The sequence below is a fragment of the Eucalyptus grandis genome, chromosome 2 (genome assembly GCF_016545825.1).
Source record: "Eucalyptus grandis isolate ANBG69807.140 chromosome 2, ASM1654582v1, whole genome shotgun sequence".
In the NCBI taxonomy this organism is placed as follows: Eukaryota; Viridiplantae; Streptophyta; class Magnoliopsida; order Myrtales; family Myrtaceae; genus Eucalyptus; species Eucalyptus grandis.
The window spans coordinates 36983142-37000698 of record NC_052613.1 but is presented as its reverse complement, the minus strand read 5'-3'; the positions used below and the strand labels follow the sequence as shown (position 1 = coordinate 37000698).

Genomic DNA, 17557 nt, shown 5'->3' with positions numbered 1-17557 from the left:
GATAAATATACCGACATGTTTCTTCTTTCTTTTTTTTTTTTGGGTAAAAAACCGACATGTTTATTCTTAGTTTGGCTTATATGTATTCTTTTGCATTGACCGATTCCTTTGTCTAGTCTACTATTAGCCAGTCATTATAAAATTGATAGCATATTTATCCATTTTGCAAGTTTTTTCTCCAATAAAGTAATAAATTTTAAGATACAAGATGTATATGTCGACGTGTGAACTTCAGTTGGTCCCATGCACTTGCACGGGTCACATTCTGGTTATTTTGAAAGCGAGAGCAAGTATTAGGTCTATACATATGATCACTTTCCTTAATAATGACATATCCACTTTCAATTTTTTTGTCATATATGTTATGTGAAAAAATCAGTACAAAGCAAGTTATATAATTTTATTAATTGATTAATAAGCACCTTAAAAGTATTTTCTTTAACAAAAAAGTGGTGGTCATTTTGATTGAAAATTCGCGGTCCATATGAGTACAATTACTCATCTCTTTGGCTCAGGATGTTTAGGATCTCCAGGTCGGTTTGCGAGGCTGCAGGCGAGAAGGATGGGAAAAAGGGAAGATCTATGTTCTCCTCTCTCCATGGGTTGTAATTGGATTTTCTCAAGCCGCTTCTTCCACCAACGACGGGCATTTCACGACGTTCCAGCTCGTCACTGGCAATTTCAAGAGAGGCTCAAGTTTAGCAGCGCAAGTGACGACTGCAAAGTTAAAGCCTTTCTTTTTCATTTTGGCTCCACCGACAGTTCGGTTGATCGCAAATTCAGTGTAGCCAGCACAAGTTTAAAACATTAAAAAAGAAAAAGAAAAAGAAAAAGAAAATGGGCCCCTTGTCTGCCATTATTAGGAGAAAACAAAAGGGAAATAAGAAAATGGAGAAGGCAGTATGCACTAGAATTGCGGGAGGAATCTTTCCATCTACACGCCAAAGGCAGCCCACTAGATAAAAAGCTGAAGTAGGGCATTTTACCTCGGGTAGAATCAACGAATGTCGCATTACACAGATTGTGGCCTCAACGTCCATATTTCAGTGTAACTGGATGAAGAGATCTCCACTGAGGCAAAGGCCACCTCGAATCTGACTAGAGTACTTGATGCTTAAAAGGTCTTTTATTCACACCCATCACCTGATGCTATTGTCCCGGACGTAAGGACTTTTGTTTCCTCTCCACTCAGCACACTTCCTTTCAAACCATTCAGGCACTCTAGTTTAATCCTCCGCCGCTCCCGGATCAAGTCATCATGCCCATCGCGGAGCTCTTTCTTGGCGCCCTTCTTCGTGTGTTGTTCGAGAGGTTGGCCTCTCCCGAGCTGCTCAAGTTTGCGAAGATGCTGATCAGCATCAACCAGGTGCTGGATGATGCAGAGGACAGGCAACTGATCAACAATGCTGGGGTGAAGTCGTGGCTCGAAGATCTCAGGAACTTGGCCTACAACATTGAAGATTTGCTTGATGAGTTCACCACAAAATCTGCCGAAAAAAAGTCCAAGGCAAAACCCTGCACTAGGAAGGTCTGTTTCCTTCTTCCAAGTTGTGACTTCATACTAAGCCCATGTGCATTTATGTCCAATTGCAAAATGAGATCCAAGATTAAAGAGATGGATGGAAGATTAAAGGATTTAATCACTCAGAAAGACACTTTGAACCTAAAAGAGAATAATGAAAATCGATCAGCATATCGTCCACAGGATAAGCCGCTTCCCACCACATCTTTGCCCGAGTCTTATTTCATTAGTAGAGAGGATGACATAAGGAAGATCCTCAAATTACTAACGGGAGAAGAGGACGATAGAACATGTGCGGATCTAGAAGTGATTCCCATCGTAGGGATGGCGGGTGTTGGGAAGACGGCTCTAGTTCAACAAGTCTACAAGGAGGCTGAAGAAAATAACTATTTTGATGTGCAAGCATGGACTTGTATTTCTGATGATTTCGACGTGCTTGCTATTACAAAGAGAATCCTACAAACAACAACAAAAAAATTTGACAGTAAAGATACGGACCTGAATTTGCTTCAAATTGAACTCAAGGAAAACCTTAAAGGGAAGAAGTTTCTTGTTGTTTTAGATGATGTTTGGAACGAGAAGTATGAGAAATGGACTACCTTATTGAAGCCTTTTCAATCGGGAGCGAAGGGAAGCAAGATCATCCTCACCACTCGTAACAGTGGCGTTGCTTCATTAGCAAGTGCTAGTGCTAGATCATATGATCTCAAAGGGTTGTCACAAGATACTTGTATGACTCTATTTGCATTTCATGCTCTCGGAGTCAAAAATTTCAATCATCATCCCCATCTTAGAGTGTTAGGCCAGAAAATAGCAAAAAAATGCAAAGGGTTGCCATTAGCTGTGAAGACATTGGCTGGGCTGCTGCGCAATAATGTCAATCCCCAAGATTGGGAAGCCGTATTAAACAACAAAATTTGGGACCTACCAGAAGAAAGAAATGAGATCCTTCCAGCTTTAAAACTTAGCTATCTCCATCTCCCTTTCCATCTAAGGAGATGTTTCGCTTACTGTGCTATATTTCCCAAGGACTATGAAATTGAACGGGACGAGTTGATTCGCTGGTGGATTGCAGAGGGCTTGTTGGAGGGAAGGAAGGAAAAGAACAGTCGTTGGAATGCAGGTTTGAATTATTTTAACGAGCTAGTATCTAGATCGTTATTTCAAAAGTCGAGTATAAACGAATCACGATTCTTGATGCATGATCTTGTGAATGATCTGGCAAAGCTAGTTGCAGGGGCAACTAATTTTTGCTTAGAGGAGTTTGAGCTTGAGGGTAATCAAAATAATGCATCTTTTGCTCGTCATGCCTCATTTATTCCCACTAATCACATTGTGCCAGAAAGACTCAAGATATATCATCAAATGAAGGTACTTAGGAGTTTCATATCATGTAGGAAGCAATCTAGGTATTATGATTGCTTTGCGAGGTCCTATTTGTCTAAAAAGTGCTATGTGACTTGTTGTCGACATTGAAGTACTTGAGGGTTCTCTCATTACGTTACTATTGGATTAGAGAGGTACCGGATAGCATTGGCAAACTGAAGCACCTAAGGCACCTCAATTTGTCATATACAAATATTAAAACACTTCCAAAGTCGATTGTTGCATTATATAACCTAGAGGCTTTGATGTTGCGGGCCTGTAATTACCTCACCGAATTACCGAAAGGTATGGAGAAATTGATCAATCTAAAATTTCTCGACATTACCGATACTCCGAACTTAAGAGCGATGCCAATGTATATAGGTCATTTGGTGGGTCTTGAGATGCTGTCCAAATTTGTAGTGGGAATAGAAAATGGGTTAAAGTTGAAGGAGTTAAAAAACCTGAAAGACCTCAAAGGGGAGTTGTGCATCTTTGATTTGCATAAGGTTCAGGAAGTTGGAGATGCTAAGGAGATCGATTTAATCATGAAGGAGGGAATATGTCGGTTAACCTTGCAGTGGAGTCTAGATTTTGAAATTTCTCGGAATGAAGACCTTGAAGCAGAGGTCCTCGTCTTTCTTCACCCTCACCAAAACCTTGAAAATCTCGGGATATCCTACTATGGTGGCCTAAAATTCCCGTCATGGTTAGAAAGTCCTCCATGTCTCAACATTGTGCATTTACGTTTACATGGATGTTGCAGGGCCAAAACATTGCCATCACTCGGGCAGCTATCTCTGCTCAAAGAACTATATATTGAAGGCCTAAATGCTATATGCACGATAGGGTCTGAATTTTATGGAACTAATGAGAGTCCTTTCCCATCCTTAATAACTCTGGGATTCAAGGACATGCCATTGTGGGAAGACTGGTCTCATTGCATCGGGATTGAAGAAGCAGGAGTTTTGTTCCCTCATCTTGAGCATCTCCTCATTCAAGATTGTCCTGTGTTGATAGGAAAATTGCCTAGTCAACTAGGCTCCCTCACAAAGCTCAAAATCAAGTCCTGTCCGCATATGGATGCGTTGCCCTCCATCATTAGCCTTCCATGTCTTAGAGATTTACAATTCAGAGGTTGTAATGAGAGGGTGCTGAAGAGTTTGGTAAACTTGACATCTCTAACCTCTCTTGCCATAGAAGATGTCTCTAAATTGACTTGCTTAAATCATGGGTTTACAAGCTCCCTGATCAAGTTGGAGGAGTTACAAATTGAAAGATGTGAAGAGTTAACTTACTTATGGCAAGACAGAGAAGCAATCCAAAATCTCACTTGTCTGAAGAGCTTATCCATCAGCGCGTGTTATGAATTCATGTATTTTGTGGCTGAAGAAGGAGATATAGAGCTGCCTGGCAACCTCGAGACCATCAGCCTGAGTGATTGCATCAAATTAGAGAAGCTCCTAAACAAGATGCACAACCTTTACTCTCTTAGAAACTTGTCGGTCAAAAGATGTTCAAATCTCGTGTCCTTCCCCGAAACAGGTATACCGACATCTATGATATCATTAGAAATCCAGGGCTGCAATAGGTTGCAATATTTACCCAGAGGATTAAATGTTGACCCGGATGAACTAAGCAGCATCAATACCCAGGGGGACAAGATGTCTTGTTTGCAAAGTTTAGAGATTTGGGGTTGCGCTTCATTGCCAGCCGCTCTGTTCAGCGGAGGCATATTTTTACCTATAACCCTCAAGAGTCTCAAATTTTACTATTGCCAGAACGTGGAGTCACTTGCGCAAATAAATCTAGACTGTCTTCAGTCGCTTCAAGAGATTGTGATTGAAGGTTGCAATAAGTTGAGAAGCTTACCCCAGGGCCTAAACAAACTCTCCGCCCTCAATACCTTGCATTTGTTGAACTGTGCTGCTCTAGAGCTGGAGTGCTTCCCTCCTCTTCCTCCCGGCATCTCGTCGTTTTGGCTTTGGGAGTGTCCGAAGATAAAATCGTTACCTAATCAGTTGCATCGACTCACGAGTCTTCGATTTCTATTAATTTATGGGTGTGAGAGTATTACGCGCTTCCCCGATGGAGGATTGCCGCCCCAGCTACAGGAACTTGACGTGAGTAAATGCAAGAATATGAAGCAGCCGATGAGGGAGTGGCTCACCCCTCTCACCTCCCTTCAACATCTGGTGATCGACGGCCGCGCGAGTGGAGTGGGAGAGGAGGAGGATCTTGTGCTTCCGCTCCCTTCCTCTCTGCTCTGTCTCAACATCTCATGTTTGGGGAAAGTGGAAAGACTGTCCATCAGTCTCCCTCCCTCTCTCAAGGTCTTAAGCTTTTGGAATTGCCCGAAGCTGAGGGAGTTGCCCCAGGATGGCCTCCCTCCCTCCCTAGAAATACTCCGGATAATAAAATGTGGAATTCTGGAGGAGCGATGTAGGAAAGGGACCGGCAGCTATTGGCCCCTCATCCGCGAAATCCCACAAGTCACATTGGGTGATATTAACTCCGAGTCAATTACTTGAAAGAAAGAAGGGATTCCGACTCTGAATATTCGACATGGGAAGAGATTAGGGTATTATTAATATCTGAGGCCTTGGCTTCTTTCGAAGAAGGAAATTCCATAATGTCGATCACCTCCGCTTTCGCCTCTGTCGTCTCTGCACCTCGATCGCCTCCCTAGGCTCCGCCTCTCCACTCTGTCCTCGTCCTCACCTCAGATCACCCCAAGTCTCCATCTCCCGAAGATTCCCATGCCTCGGACATACTATTTTCATTCAAAAATCAAGGTATCGATCGATCTCTGCCATTTGCTACTCCTCTACTCGTAGTCACTTTGTCTTAACGGACCCGTTGCATTTGGATTTGGATTTCTCGACTTATTTTTGTGCATTCCATTCTAGCAGTTTTATGTACTCATCCAGCAATTCTTTTCGTCATCTGCTGTGCTCTGCCCATTCGCCAAGAGTCTCTAACTCTTGCTCGCCTTGCAGATTACATTGGAATTCCCCCTTTGATGAAGTTTGTCGGTACGGCACAGGGATCCATCGAAAGGTCTATTTAGTCTAGGAGGAGGAGGAGGAGGAGGAGGAGAAGCTGCTTTGGAATCAAAGATGCATAGCCATGGACTCTAGAGACGCTGGTTGCCAAAGTTAAAGGGTGAGTAGATTTGTTTCTGCTGTTTCTTTTGACTGGCTGTTTGAAAGACACAGGTAATGGTAATGGGGTATGATCATAATCTAGGAAGAATCTCTTCTGAAGGATTAGTGTATTGTCGGCATTCTACTTGTTCATTTTTAGCGTTGTATCTAAGCACACGTCAATGGTTTAAAATTTATCGTCTGTTATATTGTTTGTTATCATTCCCCAGTTATCTCATTGATGTGATTGTGTCCATATTCTGTTTTGTGTGTTTGTGTGTCTAAGGGATCAGTTCTATGCAAGGGAAGTGTTAAGTTATACGTTACATATGCATTGCTTGGCACGTTTCTTAACAGCTTAAGTTTTTAAAAACTGCATTTGTGTGACATGCAGCAATTGAATCAAATAGCATGACCAATCAGCCCACCCTATGTTCTTGTTTGGTTCTTTCTTTTAGTAATTGTGGATTGTCTGGAAGACTTTCAGACAAGGATTATGAGGCTCTCATAAATCATCAAATTGCATCAAGATTTAAAGCTTGGATTGTTAAAAGCCGCTCATTTGCCAGAAAACTTTGGCTTATCAAATCTATTGTTCATAGTTTGATTAGCTATTAGTGTCAACTCTTTTTGTTGCCCAAGAAACTTTTTGAAATGATTGAGCGTAAGCGTAGAGCTTTTCCTTTGGAAGGGAGATCCTGATGCTAAAGAGGGAGCAAAAGTTAGATGGACTATATATCCTCTTAAGCAGTTTGGAGGCCTTAGCATTCAAAGACTGGATCTGTGAAATCTTGCTTGTATTTTAAAGTGTCTGTGGAGAATTTTGTAGAGGTGTGGTCTCTATGTTTTGCCTGGCTTTATAGCTATCATCTTGACTGTAAACCAGATGCTACTTATACTTGGAAGAATTTATTAAAAGTTGGGAATATTGCATTAGATATATAGTGGGTGTTGGAGATAATATTTCTCTTGGTATGATTTGTGACACCATGCTGGGATCTTGCCAAAATCATTTCTCAAGGAAAATAACTTATGACTCTTCTCTTCCTTTGCAGGCCAAAGTATCTGCTGTAATTCGTTATTCTCATTGGAAATGGCCCGCGGCTAGGTCTAGAGGGTTGGTCTCTATCCAAGGATGTGGTGAGATTCTAAAGGAGCGATGCACAGAACAGACCGGTTGTGATTGACACCTCATTGGCGAAATCCCACTAAGTTCATAATTTTAGCAGATGGATGAGTAAACTGAAGCTTTTGAGCATAACTACACTAGGGGGGTGCCAAGAATAACCCACCCTTCTTCTTTCAACATCGTCTCCTTCCCCCCGTGTTGTCTTGTTCGCACCTCCATCGCCACCTATTGCTGCTTCACCTCTCCACTCTGTCGTCCTATTCCCTCTTTTTTTGTCACACCGCTGCTCCTTCAGCTCTCATGCGCCGCCATCACCCCCTCCATGTTTCCCACTGGAGCCTTCCCTCTTGTCGACAAGGACAAGGTACAGAGAAGGGTTACATAATTTCTTGGAAATACAATCTGGTAAAGTGTCTCGATACTGTAACTCAATCGGTCCATTTAAACCATGTCAGTAATAGGGTTACGAATTAGGGCAAGTCTGCTTTGAAATAGGGTAATTAAGGTGAATTGTTTTTTTTCTATCCAGTAATTATGAAGTTATTGCACTAGGAAGTGATTGCTTTGTGGATTCAAGATGAGTAAATCTCTACTCTCGACAGGTTAGATATAATAATTGTGGTTAGTGGAGTCAAGATTAATGTTGGAGTATCTGGACTATGAATTCGGTTCTTAGATGGATTCAATGTGGTTAACGTTAGACGATTCATCATGTTGTGAAGATAATGTCTTGGAAAAAACTCAAAAATCATCTGCGTTTAATTTTTTAAGTCGGCAATTAAGTGAAGTTGTGAGCAGATGGTTTTGTTTACTTGTAAAATTGAACAAACAGAAGCAAGAGCCCTTTAAGTACTCAGAATGCTGTCGAATAGAAATTCTGCGTTAATTGTGGTTAAGAGTACATTACTATTGTCAATACATGGGAGTCATATTTGTGATCCAGCTGGAATCGATGGGGGATTTCGCTCCTGCAAAGCAGGGGTTCGTCGTGATACTATTTAGATCTTGATGTTACAAGAAGCTGATTGATTTGAGAATTCTGATGTTGATAGGTGAGACTTCAAGAGTTGTTCAATGAAGAAGGATGTGAGGCAAAGCTATGGTTGAATAAAGATGGGAAGCCTTACATGTACATTGTAGATTTGTATCTCAAGACTCCATTTAAGGATGGTCCTGCCGCGGGAAAGGAAATATCTTCACTGGAGGCAGTGGTGGAACACGGGTTGTTCTTGGACATGGCAACCTCTGTGATTATGGGGAACGTGGAAAGACTGTCCAGCAGTCTCCCTTCCTCTCTCCGGGCCTTATGGATCTTCCATTGCCCGAAGCTTAGGGATTTACCCTAAGATGGCCTTCCTCCCTCCCTCCCTAGAACAACTCTGGATCTTCAAATGTGGAATTCTGCAGAAGTGATGCATGAAACGGTATCGGCACCTCATCCGCAAAACCCCAGAAGTAGTATTATAGGTATAATAAATTTCTGAGCTGGCTCTTTGAAAAGGGTGAGTATTTTAATTTTAGACTAAAAATTATATATGTACTTAACAGGTGTGTTTTTTCTGTTTCATCATATGTTTAGTGAGCTGAAGGTTTTGGGCATAAATAGGGTTCATCTCCTTCCCCATTGTTGTTTGCACCTCAATTACCTCTGCTTCCACTCTCCACTCCGTCATCCTCACCTCCATCTCCCTCTTTTCGCGCCGCCGCTCCTTCAGCTCTCCCACAACAAGGACGGAGTACAGAGAAGTGTCTATTACACTTACAATCTGGGTAGTGGTCTCATTACTGAACTCCATCGATCCATTTAAACCATGTCGATAGTAGGTTACATATTAGGGCAAGTCTGCTTTGAAACAGGGAGGTGTGGAAATGGCGGATTTTTTCTCGTAATTATGAAGTTATTGTGCTAGGAAGTGATTGCTTTGTGGATGTAAGATGAGTATAGTAGGACTCTTCTATCATGAAATGATGTTCTTAGATGGTTTCAATGTGGTGACCGTTAGACAATTCATCTTGTTGCAAAGATAATGTCTTGGAAAAAAACTCGAAAATCGGCTAGGTTTCATTTTTAAGTCAGCGATGAAGTGAAGTTGTGGATGGTTTTGTTTACTTGTGAAATTGAACACACTGAAGCAAGAGCCTTTTAAGTACCCAGAAGACTATCGAATAGAAATTCTGCGTTAATTATAGTTTAAGAGGACAACATGTTGTCAATACATGTTAGTCATATTTGTGATCCAACTGGAATTGAAGGAGCATTTCGCTCCTGAAAAGCAGGGGCTCATCATGATACTATTTGGTTCTTGATGTTGCGAGAAGCTGTTCAATTTGGGATTTCTAATGTTGATAGGTGCAACATCAAGTGTTGTTCAATGAAGGAGGGCATGAAGCAAAGCTACTGTTGAATGAAGATGGGAAGCTTTATGTGATGGATGACTCAAATTACATTGTAGACTTGTATTTCAAGACTCCAATTAGGGACGGTCCTGCAGCAGGAAAGGAGATGTCTTCGCTGGAGGGAGTGAAGGAGGAGGGGTTGTTCTTGGACATGGCAACCGCTGTAATTATGGGGAACATGGAAAGACTGTCCAGCAATCCCCCTTCCTCTCCAGACCTTATGGATCTTTCATTGCCTGAAGCTAAGGGAGTTACCCCAGGATGGCCTCCCTCTCTCCCTAGAAAGACTCTGGATCTTCGGATGTGACGGATGTGGGATTCTGCAGAAGCGATGCACAAAACGGTATCAGCACCTCATCTGCGAAATCCCAGAAGTTGCATTATGGGGTATAATAAATTTCTGAGCTGGCTATTTGATAATTATGTGTACTTAACAAGTGTGTTTTTTTTTTCAGCAAATTTTTAGTGAGCTGAAGCTTTTGGGCGTAACTAGGGTTCGTCTCCTTCCCCCCCGTAGTCTGCACTGCAGCTTAATCACCTACCTTTGCTTCTTCGGCTCTCCACACCATCATCCTCACCTTCATTTCCCTCTGTCACGAGCCACTCATCAGCTCTCCCATGACAAGGACAGGGTACGAAAAGTGCCTATTACAAACTTGGAAGTACAATCTGGTAAGTGGTCTCATTACTAAATTCCATCAGTCCATTTAAACCATGTCAACAGTAGGTTACATATTAGGGCAAGTCCGCTTTGAAACAGAGAGGTGTGGAAAAGGTGGATTTTTACCCATAATTATGAGGTTATTGTGCTAAGAAGTGATTGCTTTGTGGATTTAAGATGAGTGTAGGAGGACTCTTTGATCATGAAATGATGTTCTTAGATGGATTCAATGTGGTGAACGTTAGTTAGACAATTCATCTAGTTGTGAAGATGATGTTTTGGCAAAAAAAAACTCCTAAATTTGGCCGTGTTTCATTTTTAAGCCGGCAATTGAGTGAAGTTGTGAGCTGATGGTTTTGTTTACTTTTTTAAATTTGAACACACGGAAGCAAGAGCCTTTTTTAAGTACTCAGAATGCTGTCAAATAGAAATTCAGTGTTAATTGTAGTTTAAGAGGACGATACGTTGTCGATATATGGGAGTCATATTTGGGATCCAACTGGAATCGACGAAGGATTTCGCTCCTAAATAGCAGGGGTTCATCATGATACTATTTGGTTATTGATGTTGTGAGAACGTGATCAATTTGGGAATTCTGATGTTGATAGGTGTGACTTCAAGAGTTGTTCAATTAAGAAGGGTGTGTGAGGCAAAGCTACAGTTGAATGAAGACAGGAAGCCTTACGTGACGGATAACTCAAACTACATTGTAGAGTTGCATTTCAAGACTCCAATTAAGGACGCCTGCTGCAGGAAGAAGATATCTCCGCTGGAGGGAGTGGTGGACCGCGATTTGTTCTTAGACATGGCGACAGCTGAGATTATTTCCATTAAAACCAGTGTAGATGTGAAGGCGAAGTAACATTTTTACCCAGCAGTCACCTTGATGAGAATTGTAATCTTCATTAGATTTCAATAGATTGTTTCTTGCTTCTTCTTTTTTTATGTGTAATCATGTTTAATTTGTTCTAATCGACTCAAATGTCCAGATGGGTCCTCCCACGCTTTAAGTGTAAATCATTCAATTTGTGGCAGCCCTTGTAATGCTCATTATCAAGCCATTTTGAATATACTCTGCTCATCAGTTTCTGCTGTTATGATGGACAATTGCCTTCGTGGCTGTGATTTGTGAGTACACTCCTGTAGACTCTTGGGTATCCTTCGTTTACGATTTAATGTTGCTAGGGAGACTACGGAAGTGATTCAACTGAAGGGAGACGAAAACCAGAGGTTTCTGGTGTGAAGCGATTTGGCATTCATGCATCATACATGTCAATATTCTTTCGTTTGCGTTTCTTTCAAGGAAACAGATATTCACAAATACTGGCTATTGGTATAGAAATGGAGAGAGTGCGATTAAAAGATGGACCTGCTAATTGAGGATGTTGAGATTTCTAGTTTTATTTTCAGGATTCAGCAATATGTCATGGATTCATCCTTGTTATCTGACATTCTCTCTATTTGCTATTATATGGACTATCGGTTTTCTATGATTAACCTTAATCTGTGACTAATATTTATCAGCATCAGAATCTCTCCATGAATATCAAATCTTTCTATGAAATTGAGATGATGGAATGAGCCTGGCTAAACACAAGGACTGTCTCCCCCAAGATACGACTCATGATGCAATGCTTTGCCTAGGGCGTTGATAGCTCTGTTTGCAAGCTGAAAACTGAAAGAAAAGCGAAGAAATGCGCAATCAAGATGTTTCGCAAAACGCCAGTTTCGTTTGATTCTGGAATTGTTGCAATCTTCGAAAGCCTCAGTGAAAGGAGGAGTGAAAGCACTGGCCTCTTCTAGACATGTAATATAGTGTAGTGTAGTGTCAAACCATACAATAGACATGTTTCTATAACAATTTTACACAAGAATGTCACTTCAACAAATAAAGAACAAAGTGCAATATAAGCCATTGCACGAACGGAAATTGAGTATAATATATACGTCTTTAGTGCAACTCCACATGAAGCCTCAGTCTCGTGATGCCCTCTTACTAGTTCCATAGAACCAAAGCCATAGATGGTGTGAAGATGGTCATCCACAGCGACTTCCGAGGTAGGAACATGTGCGCTGATGAGAAACAAGATACTTGGCATTAGGTTTGGTAAAAATTTCACTAGATTGTAATTCATAAATGCCCTGTTTAATGTTCTTAAAGGAAGTTGATGACTTGGATTGTCTTCATTCAACACCAAATGCACTGTCAAAGGCTGTTGTAGGAGGTGTGACTATGTAAATGTGACTGTTAATAGCTGCCATTTCAGATTGAATTACATGAAGTTCTCTTTTTTGACTAGATCGAAACCTTAGGAAGCATATAACCTGTTCTTTGGAAAACTTGTTTTGGCCATTGGAAAAAGATAAGATCAAGAGAGAGACGTTTTCAGAATCTCACCTTAACTTCCGCTGTCTAATCTTATGGTAGATGAGTTGGAAACTTTTATTCTGAGCTTTTCACAGTCGTTACCGATTGTGCCTTCAAAGAATCCAACGCTAGACATGCTAAAAGGAAGGTACGCATGAGTGGAAAAACTGGGAATTAGTATGAATTGCAATCTCGAGTCTTTGAGTTTATATCTTACAATCACTGAAGCATGGGAAGATGCCAACATTCACGAGAATAGTGTAACCGGCATCGCACTGGCAAGTGTGCTCATAAGTTGCAGACTTCGTGCATGTCCTTCCTCCACGATATATCCAGTAGCAAGCTGCCAAGAAATTCCTTCAACACGACTTATGTACCAAAAGGATGAAGGAGGTGAAGATGATTTACGATCGAAGACAGATGTGTTGTATGGAACGGATGGGACTGTGGGAGGCTCGGGCATGCAGGAGTGCTCAACAGAACCTGCACGAAAAGAAAATTTGCAAATTAAGCCTATGTCCACAAAAGCAAAACACAATTCATATGAACCTCAACCATATGGTTATGAAAGTCGAATGTTTATGAGAGGTAATGTGCAGAGTCTGCAGCTGAATCTCTCGAGCTTCATGTTCTAGGATTAGTTTTTCGTTTATTTTCTCAGAGTCGCATCATCTATGTATTTCGCCATTTAATTGGAGCAAAAAATTAACAAGTTACACTTTTTTTCCCATTCTACTGCAGACAACTAGTCAAATGATTTCTTACTTAAGGCAAAGTGTTTGCTTTATTTACTGTTACAATTCCTGCAACCTTGTAAACACTGAGATGGAACTTGAGGTCGTCTTAATTGTCGAGGCACATCTGTTTCCAACCCGCTTCGCACTGGCATTTGAAGCCAAATAGAACTTGAGGTCATCTTCATTGTCAAGGCACATTTGCTTCCAACCTGCTTTGCACTGGCATTTCAAGCCAAATAGAGCACTGGCATTCACGACGCACGACTCCTTTCCACTTTGCACTTTGCCGCATAGCTCCTCCGCAACATCGATTCAAACCAAGCAAGAAAATCTGTCTGCCATATGTTGTAATTATTCGTGAATGCAATGCAGATTGACCAACATCAATTCAAAACTATGCAGGTTGTTGAGGTGGTAAATTTTCAAAAACTCTTCTACAAGTGCCTGTTTTTTCTTTCCTTTGAATTCTTGTTTGCAGGTATATTTCTTAATTCTTATTCACTTAACTCTCTCAGTGGTGGGAGGGGTGGACCGGAGCTCAAGCTCGGCCTTCACCAGCTAGGCGCCGAAGAACTCGTACTAGAGATGTGGTAGTTGGGGCTTAGTTGAATGCAATGAGCTGCTCGAGCTCTAGCTTTGTATAATAATAGCTGCGTAAAGTTACTGGTTCACGCTGGCATTCAACGACAAGATCAGAGGGTTTGCGGTACAATTGATGATGGGCAACGGACCTTGCCAGACAATCGAATCGGGTTCATGATCATGTACTCATTCACCTTCTTCACAAACTTCAGCCCTAATGCCACCACATTTGTGGTCCCCGCTGAGATCTTCCCGCTGCAGCTCAGGTCAACGTATCTTGGCATATATGCCGCAGCTGACAAGGCTGGGTCCTTGGTGGATGCATTCCGTTTTGTGCATGCAGTGGACAGGATCAGTGTAATCTCATTTTGACAAGTTAATCTAAGTTCTTAGCCCAGAAATAAATTCACATAACTTCCTATTCCTGCTTGCGATTTCCTTCTTGCACTTCTGGCCTATCTGCACTGACGGTTAGACCTTCTATCATCGATCATAGAGAGAAAAATCCCTTTTATCTTGAGTTTCCGTACTTATTGCCCGTCAAATTCATGAAACTTTCAGCCGGATAGTTTCAATTAATTCAGAAGAATATCAATGTATAATTATCCACTTCTCTGAAATAGAAATTGATGATGATTGCGATAAAAGACCATTTTTCAAATCCTGACTAATTCAAAGTGGAGCTTCAAATTCGCACACAAGCACAAGTTCTACTCAAATGAGAATTTTGGAAGGTCAAGCTTTGAATGCAAAGTATGCATGCACGGTTCCTTTGAGACGACCATCTTCATTTGGGGCTGGCCCTCGAGAAGCATCTTGTTTTCCACTTGCAATGAAAGACACCTTGAAGAATTCATCTCTCGTACAAGAAATGAATAGCGTATTGTGAACCAACTGTTAGTACTTAAAAATGTGACATTATTCCCATCGAATGTATAAAGGCGTAAAGACAAGCTTACAGCAATGTAGAGTCCCCAGTTAGGGACATGAAAGGGGAAATAAGGATTAAGAGAGTAGCAGAATTGAAGATAGAGAAGTGCAATCAATTTCTCACTTGATTTTCTCACTACATGACTCCTCTACCTGAAAACAACAAATTATTTCACAACCTCGTAACTTATTAAAGCTTGAATTGAAGCGATTCATGCACTCGCTGCATTAATTCCTCAGTTCAATAACTCTATTAATTTCAAGCCTTCCCAGCTTTGCCCTTTAATGGCATAGACGAAGGCTCCTTATGACCATCTTTAGAAAAGTACATTGGCGTTCCGAGAAACAAGATCTTAAAGCAAGTAACAAGCAAATCACATGGTCAAAGGGAAGCTACATATTGATCATATGGCAAGTGGCTTCAGCTTATGTGCTATGCTCACCCTACAGATATACTCTCCAACCCCTGAAATCCAAAGCTTCAGTCATCTTCATATCTAAATTGAAGAAAGCAAGAAAGGGGTTTTTGTCCAAAGCTAGAAAATTTTAGAGAAATAGATAGCGTGGGCAACCATTGCAGTGTTCAAGCAATGCAGATCCCATGCCATCATTCAGTTCTCACATAAACATGATCTATGCGAAAACCAAAATATTGTAGGAAAAATATTGGGCACTATCGAAGAACATTAGCATCAATATTTATGGAAAGCAGGCAATAACCATGTTTAATTCCCATGAATGGTCAGCACACAATTTCAACAAGTCAAATCTACTCCTATAAACCGCCCCCACCCCCCAAAAAAAAAAAAAAAAAAAAAAAAAAAAGAAAAGAAAGAAAAGCCCATACTTAAAGTTTTTGTTGGGTGTACTGTTAAAGCCAAAGCAGCAGAGGCAAATTCTTACCATATCATGAAAATTTTAAGCAAAAACCAGAAGCAACTTACAAAGCAAGTCAGGACGCATCATTAAACCAGTAGACATGCAGTCTATAAATGTATTTGAAATGGAGTGAAGCAATATATGATCCCAAATCAAAATCACCACTCACTTAGTATTTACCATCAGACCTAGAGAAACAAACATAGATAACAATCAACAAAACGTATGCAATCATTTCACCTCCCCACCGCGAGTCTTCCAGGCAACGCTGCGAACTTTACTAGACTGAATAGTCTCTGTTTCTATCAGAAGACACAGATAGCCCAATGATGCATTCATCCGCCTCCTGCAGATTACCACGAAAGCATTACTCAGAGAAGTCCATATCTAGCTTACCGACGATAACAGAGTCAAGTTACAAACTCGAGGATGCCACAAAAACCGATAAAAAAGAAGAATTTCGACCCCCTTTTCTGCAATGTCCTTAGAAGTCGCTAACCTTACCGTTAAATTCATTACTAAGCGCATCTGGCGAATGCGCAAGCAGTTCATAGATCACAGCAGCGAGAAAAGACAGACATCGGAGCTTACCGTCGGAGGCCAAAAACAAAAAAGCCTTTGCTGGAGCAACGCCGGTGCGAGACAAATCCCAAATTTACGCCGAGGGAGAAGAACCCACCTCGCCAGCTTGGGTCCATCTTACGGCGCAGGGGCATTGGGAGGGAAAGGAAATTCCGTTCTTTCGGGAACTGCAGCGGCACGAATAGACCGAGGAGCATCGAAGAAGAGAGAATGCGGAATCCGGGGTCTTTCCCAGGAAATCGCACGCTCCGTGACTGAAATCGGAGCGGCCCATTCGAGCTTGGGAAGAGAGCCTCGCTGCCATCGGCGGGATGTTCCCACGACGAGCCCGCACCGTGTCGCCGCGTTGCTTCGACAAGCTGCGATCGCTGTCTCTTGGACGAACTGCACCAATTTGAGCGACGCTAACCTCGTTCGAACGGGAGCGAAGCTCGGCGGATGAAGGACTTGAAGCTCGCGAAGAAGGGCTTGAAAGCTTGCGGACGACGGAACCGGGGAGAGAAGAAGAGACGGCGGCGAATGAAGCTCGCGAGGAGCGGCGGAGGACCGGAGCGGCGCGGCGGAGGATCGGGCGAGAGCGATCTGCTTGAGCGGCGGGAGAGAAGAAAGAACACGTGAAAAATTTGAAAATGCTAATTCAATTCGGGGATTTTCTTTAAATTTTTTACCTAATTGCAAATTTCGAACCAAAATAACTCTGTTCTAGTCCTTGGAAAATATTTATCTGCGAACGTTCGGCCGGCCGACGAGTTCACTGAGCTTTTATTTAGAACCCGCTTTAGACTTTAATTTAGAATTTTCCCCATAGACTAGGGATCGCGAAATTGTACGTTTGCCTTATTTTACTTGAATCAAATATTGAATGTTCCGATGGCAGGCAAAACTAATTTTACAGAATTATAAGTTTCGCTTATGATTTTTTGTCTATCTAGTATTAACTAAGTCAACATGACATTGTAACGAATTTAAACATTTTGCAAATTATCTTTTCTACAATAATGAAACAAATTCCAAAAAACAAAATGTAAATATTGAGGTGTATACTTCAATCAATCATGTACAATTGCATAGGTCAAATTCCAAGTGTTTTGAAAGCGAGGGCAATTATTAGGTTCACGTGTATGTTTATTTTACTCAATAAAAACTATTTATTTCCTAAAAAATTGGTCCTACATATTCCAATGAAAATCAATACAATAAATTTTTTATTAATTGATTAATAAGTACCCCAAATTTAATTCCTTTAAAAGTCAAGTCGT

The 17557-nt window shown here is 41.4% G+C and overlaps 3 protein-coding genes across 14 annotated transcripts; 2 read left to right on the top strand and 1 right to left on the bottom strand.

Moving 5' to 3' along the window:
* The first annotated feature begins 1258 nt into the window (after positions 1 to 1258).
* Positions 1259 to 3067, top strand: LOC120290700 (putative disease resistance RPP13-like protein 1). The gene is made up of 2 exons (XM_039307063.1): positions 1259 to 2645; positions 3039 to 3067. The coding sequence occupies exons 1-2, from the start codon at positions 1259 to 1261 to the stop codon at positions 3065 to 3067; spliced, it is 1416 nt and encodes a 471-aa protein (XP_039162997.1).
* On the top strand, positions 2389 to 11345 carry LOC104432788. 9 transcript variants are annotated; one of them, XR_005548587.1, is made up of 7 exons: positions 2389 to 5682; positions 5887 to 6052; positions 7089 to 7526; positions 8215 to 8664; positions 9513 to 9946; positions 10015 to 10231; positions 10829 to 11320. XR_005548587.1 is itself a non-coding variant. In XM_039307502.1 (4 exons), exons 2-4 carry the CDS (start codon positions 9870 to 9872, stop codon positions 11080 to 11082), a joined length of 504 nt encoding a protein of 167 aa, XP_039163436.1. In that variant the 5' UTR covers positions 8736 to 8932; positions 9513 to 9869; the 3' UTR covers positions 11083 to 11345. The 9 variants fall into 9 exon arrangements, 1 of the variants encoding a protein (XP_039163436.1); XR_005548586.1 differs by having other exon boundaries at positions 7089 to 7567; XR_005548591.1 differs by lacking the exon at positions 7089 to 7526.
* A 653-nt stretch (positions 11346 to 11998) lies between these two features.
* LOC108957692 lies at positions 11999 to 17065 on the bottom strand. 4 transcript variants are annotated; one of them, XR_005548595.1, is made up of 5 exons: positions 16308 to 17065; positions 13833 to 15303; positions 12806 to 13071; positions 12619 to 12725; positions 11999 to 12293 (listed from the first exon to the last, which is right to left on the bottom strand). XR_005548595.1 is itself a non-coding variant. In XM_039307503.1 (2 exons), exons 1-2 carry the CDS (start codon positions 13508 to 13510, stop codon positions 12836 to 12838), a joined length of 348 nt encoding a protein of 115 aa, XP_039163437.1. In that variant the 5' UTR covers positions 13511 to 13755; the 3' UTR covers positions 12743 to 12835. The 4 variants fall into 4 exon arrangements, 1 of the variants encoding a protein (XP_039163437.1); XR_005548594.1 differs by lacking the exon at positions 16308 to 17065 and having other exon boundaries at positions 13833 to 15621; XR_001984681.2 differs by lacking the exons at positions 13833 to 15303; positions 16308 to 17065 and adding an exon at positions 13354 to 13749.
* Positions 17066 to 17557: the final 492 nt, after the last annotated feature.

Coding starts and splice junctions, on each gene's coding strand:
- LOC120290700 (XM_039307063.1), top strand. CDS start 1,259: ATGCCCATCGCGGAGCTCTTTCTTGGCGCCCTTCTTCGTGTGTTGTTC. Junction 2,646..3,038: donor GAACAGTCGTTGGAATGCAG/GTTTGAATTATT, acceptor CTATTGGATTAG/AGAGGTACCGGATAGCATTG.
- LOC104432788 (XM_039307502.1), top strand. CDS start 9,870: ATGTGGGATTCTGCAGAAGCGATGCACAAAACG. Junction 9,903..10,014: donor CAGAAGCGATGCACAAAACG/GTATCAGCACCT, acceptor TTTTTTTTTCAG/CAAATTTTTAGTGAGCTGAA. Junction 10,232..10,828: donor AAACTTGGAAGTACAATCTG/GTAAGTGGTCTC, acceptor TGATGTTGATAG/GTGTGACTTCAAGAGTTGTT.
- LOC108957692 (XM_039307503.1), bottom strand. CDS start 13,510: ATGAAGATGACCTCAAGTTCTATTTGGCTTCAAATGCCAGTGCGAAGC. Junction 13,072..13,398: donor TCCATCTCAGTGTTTACAAG/GTTGCAGGAATT, acceptor CTTTTCGTGCAG/GTTCTGTTGAGCACTCCTGC.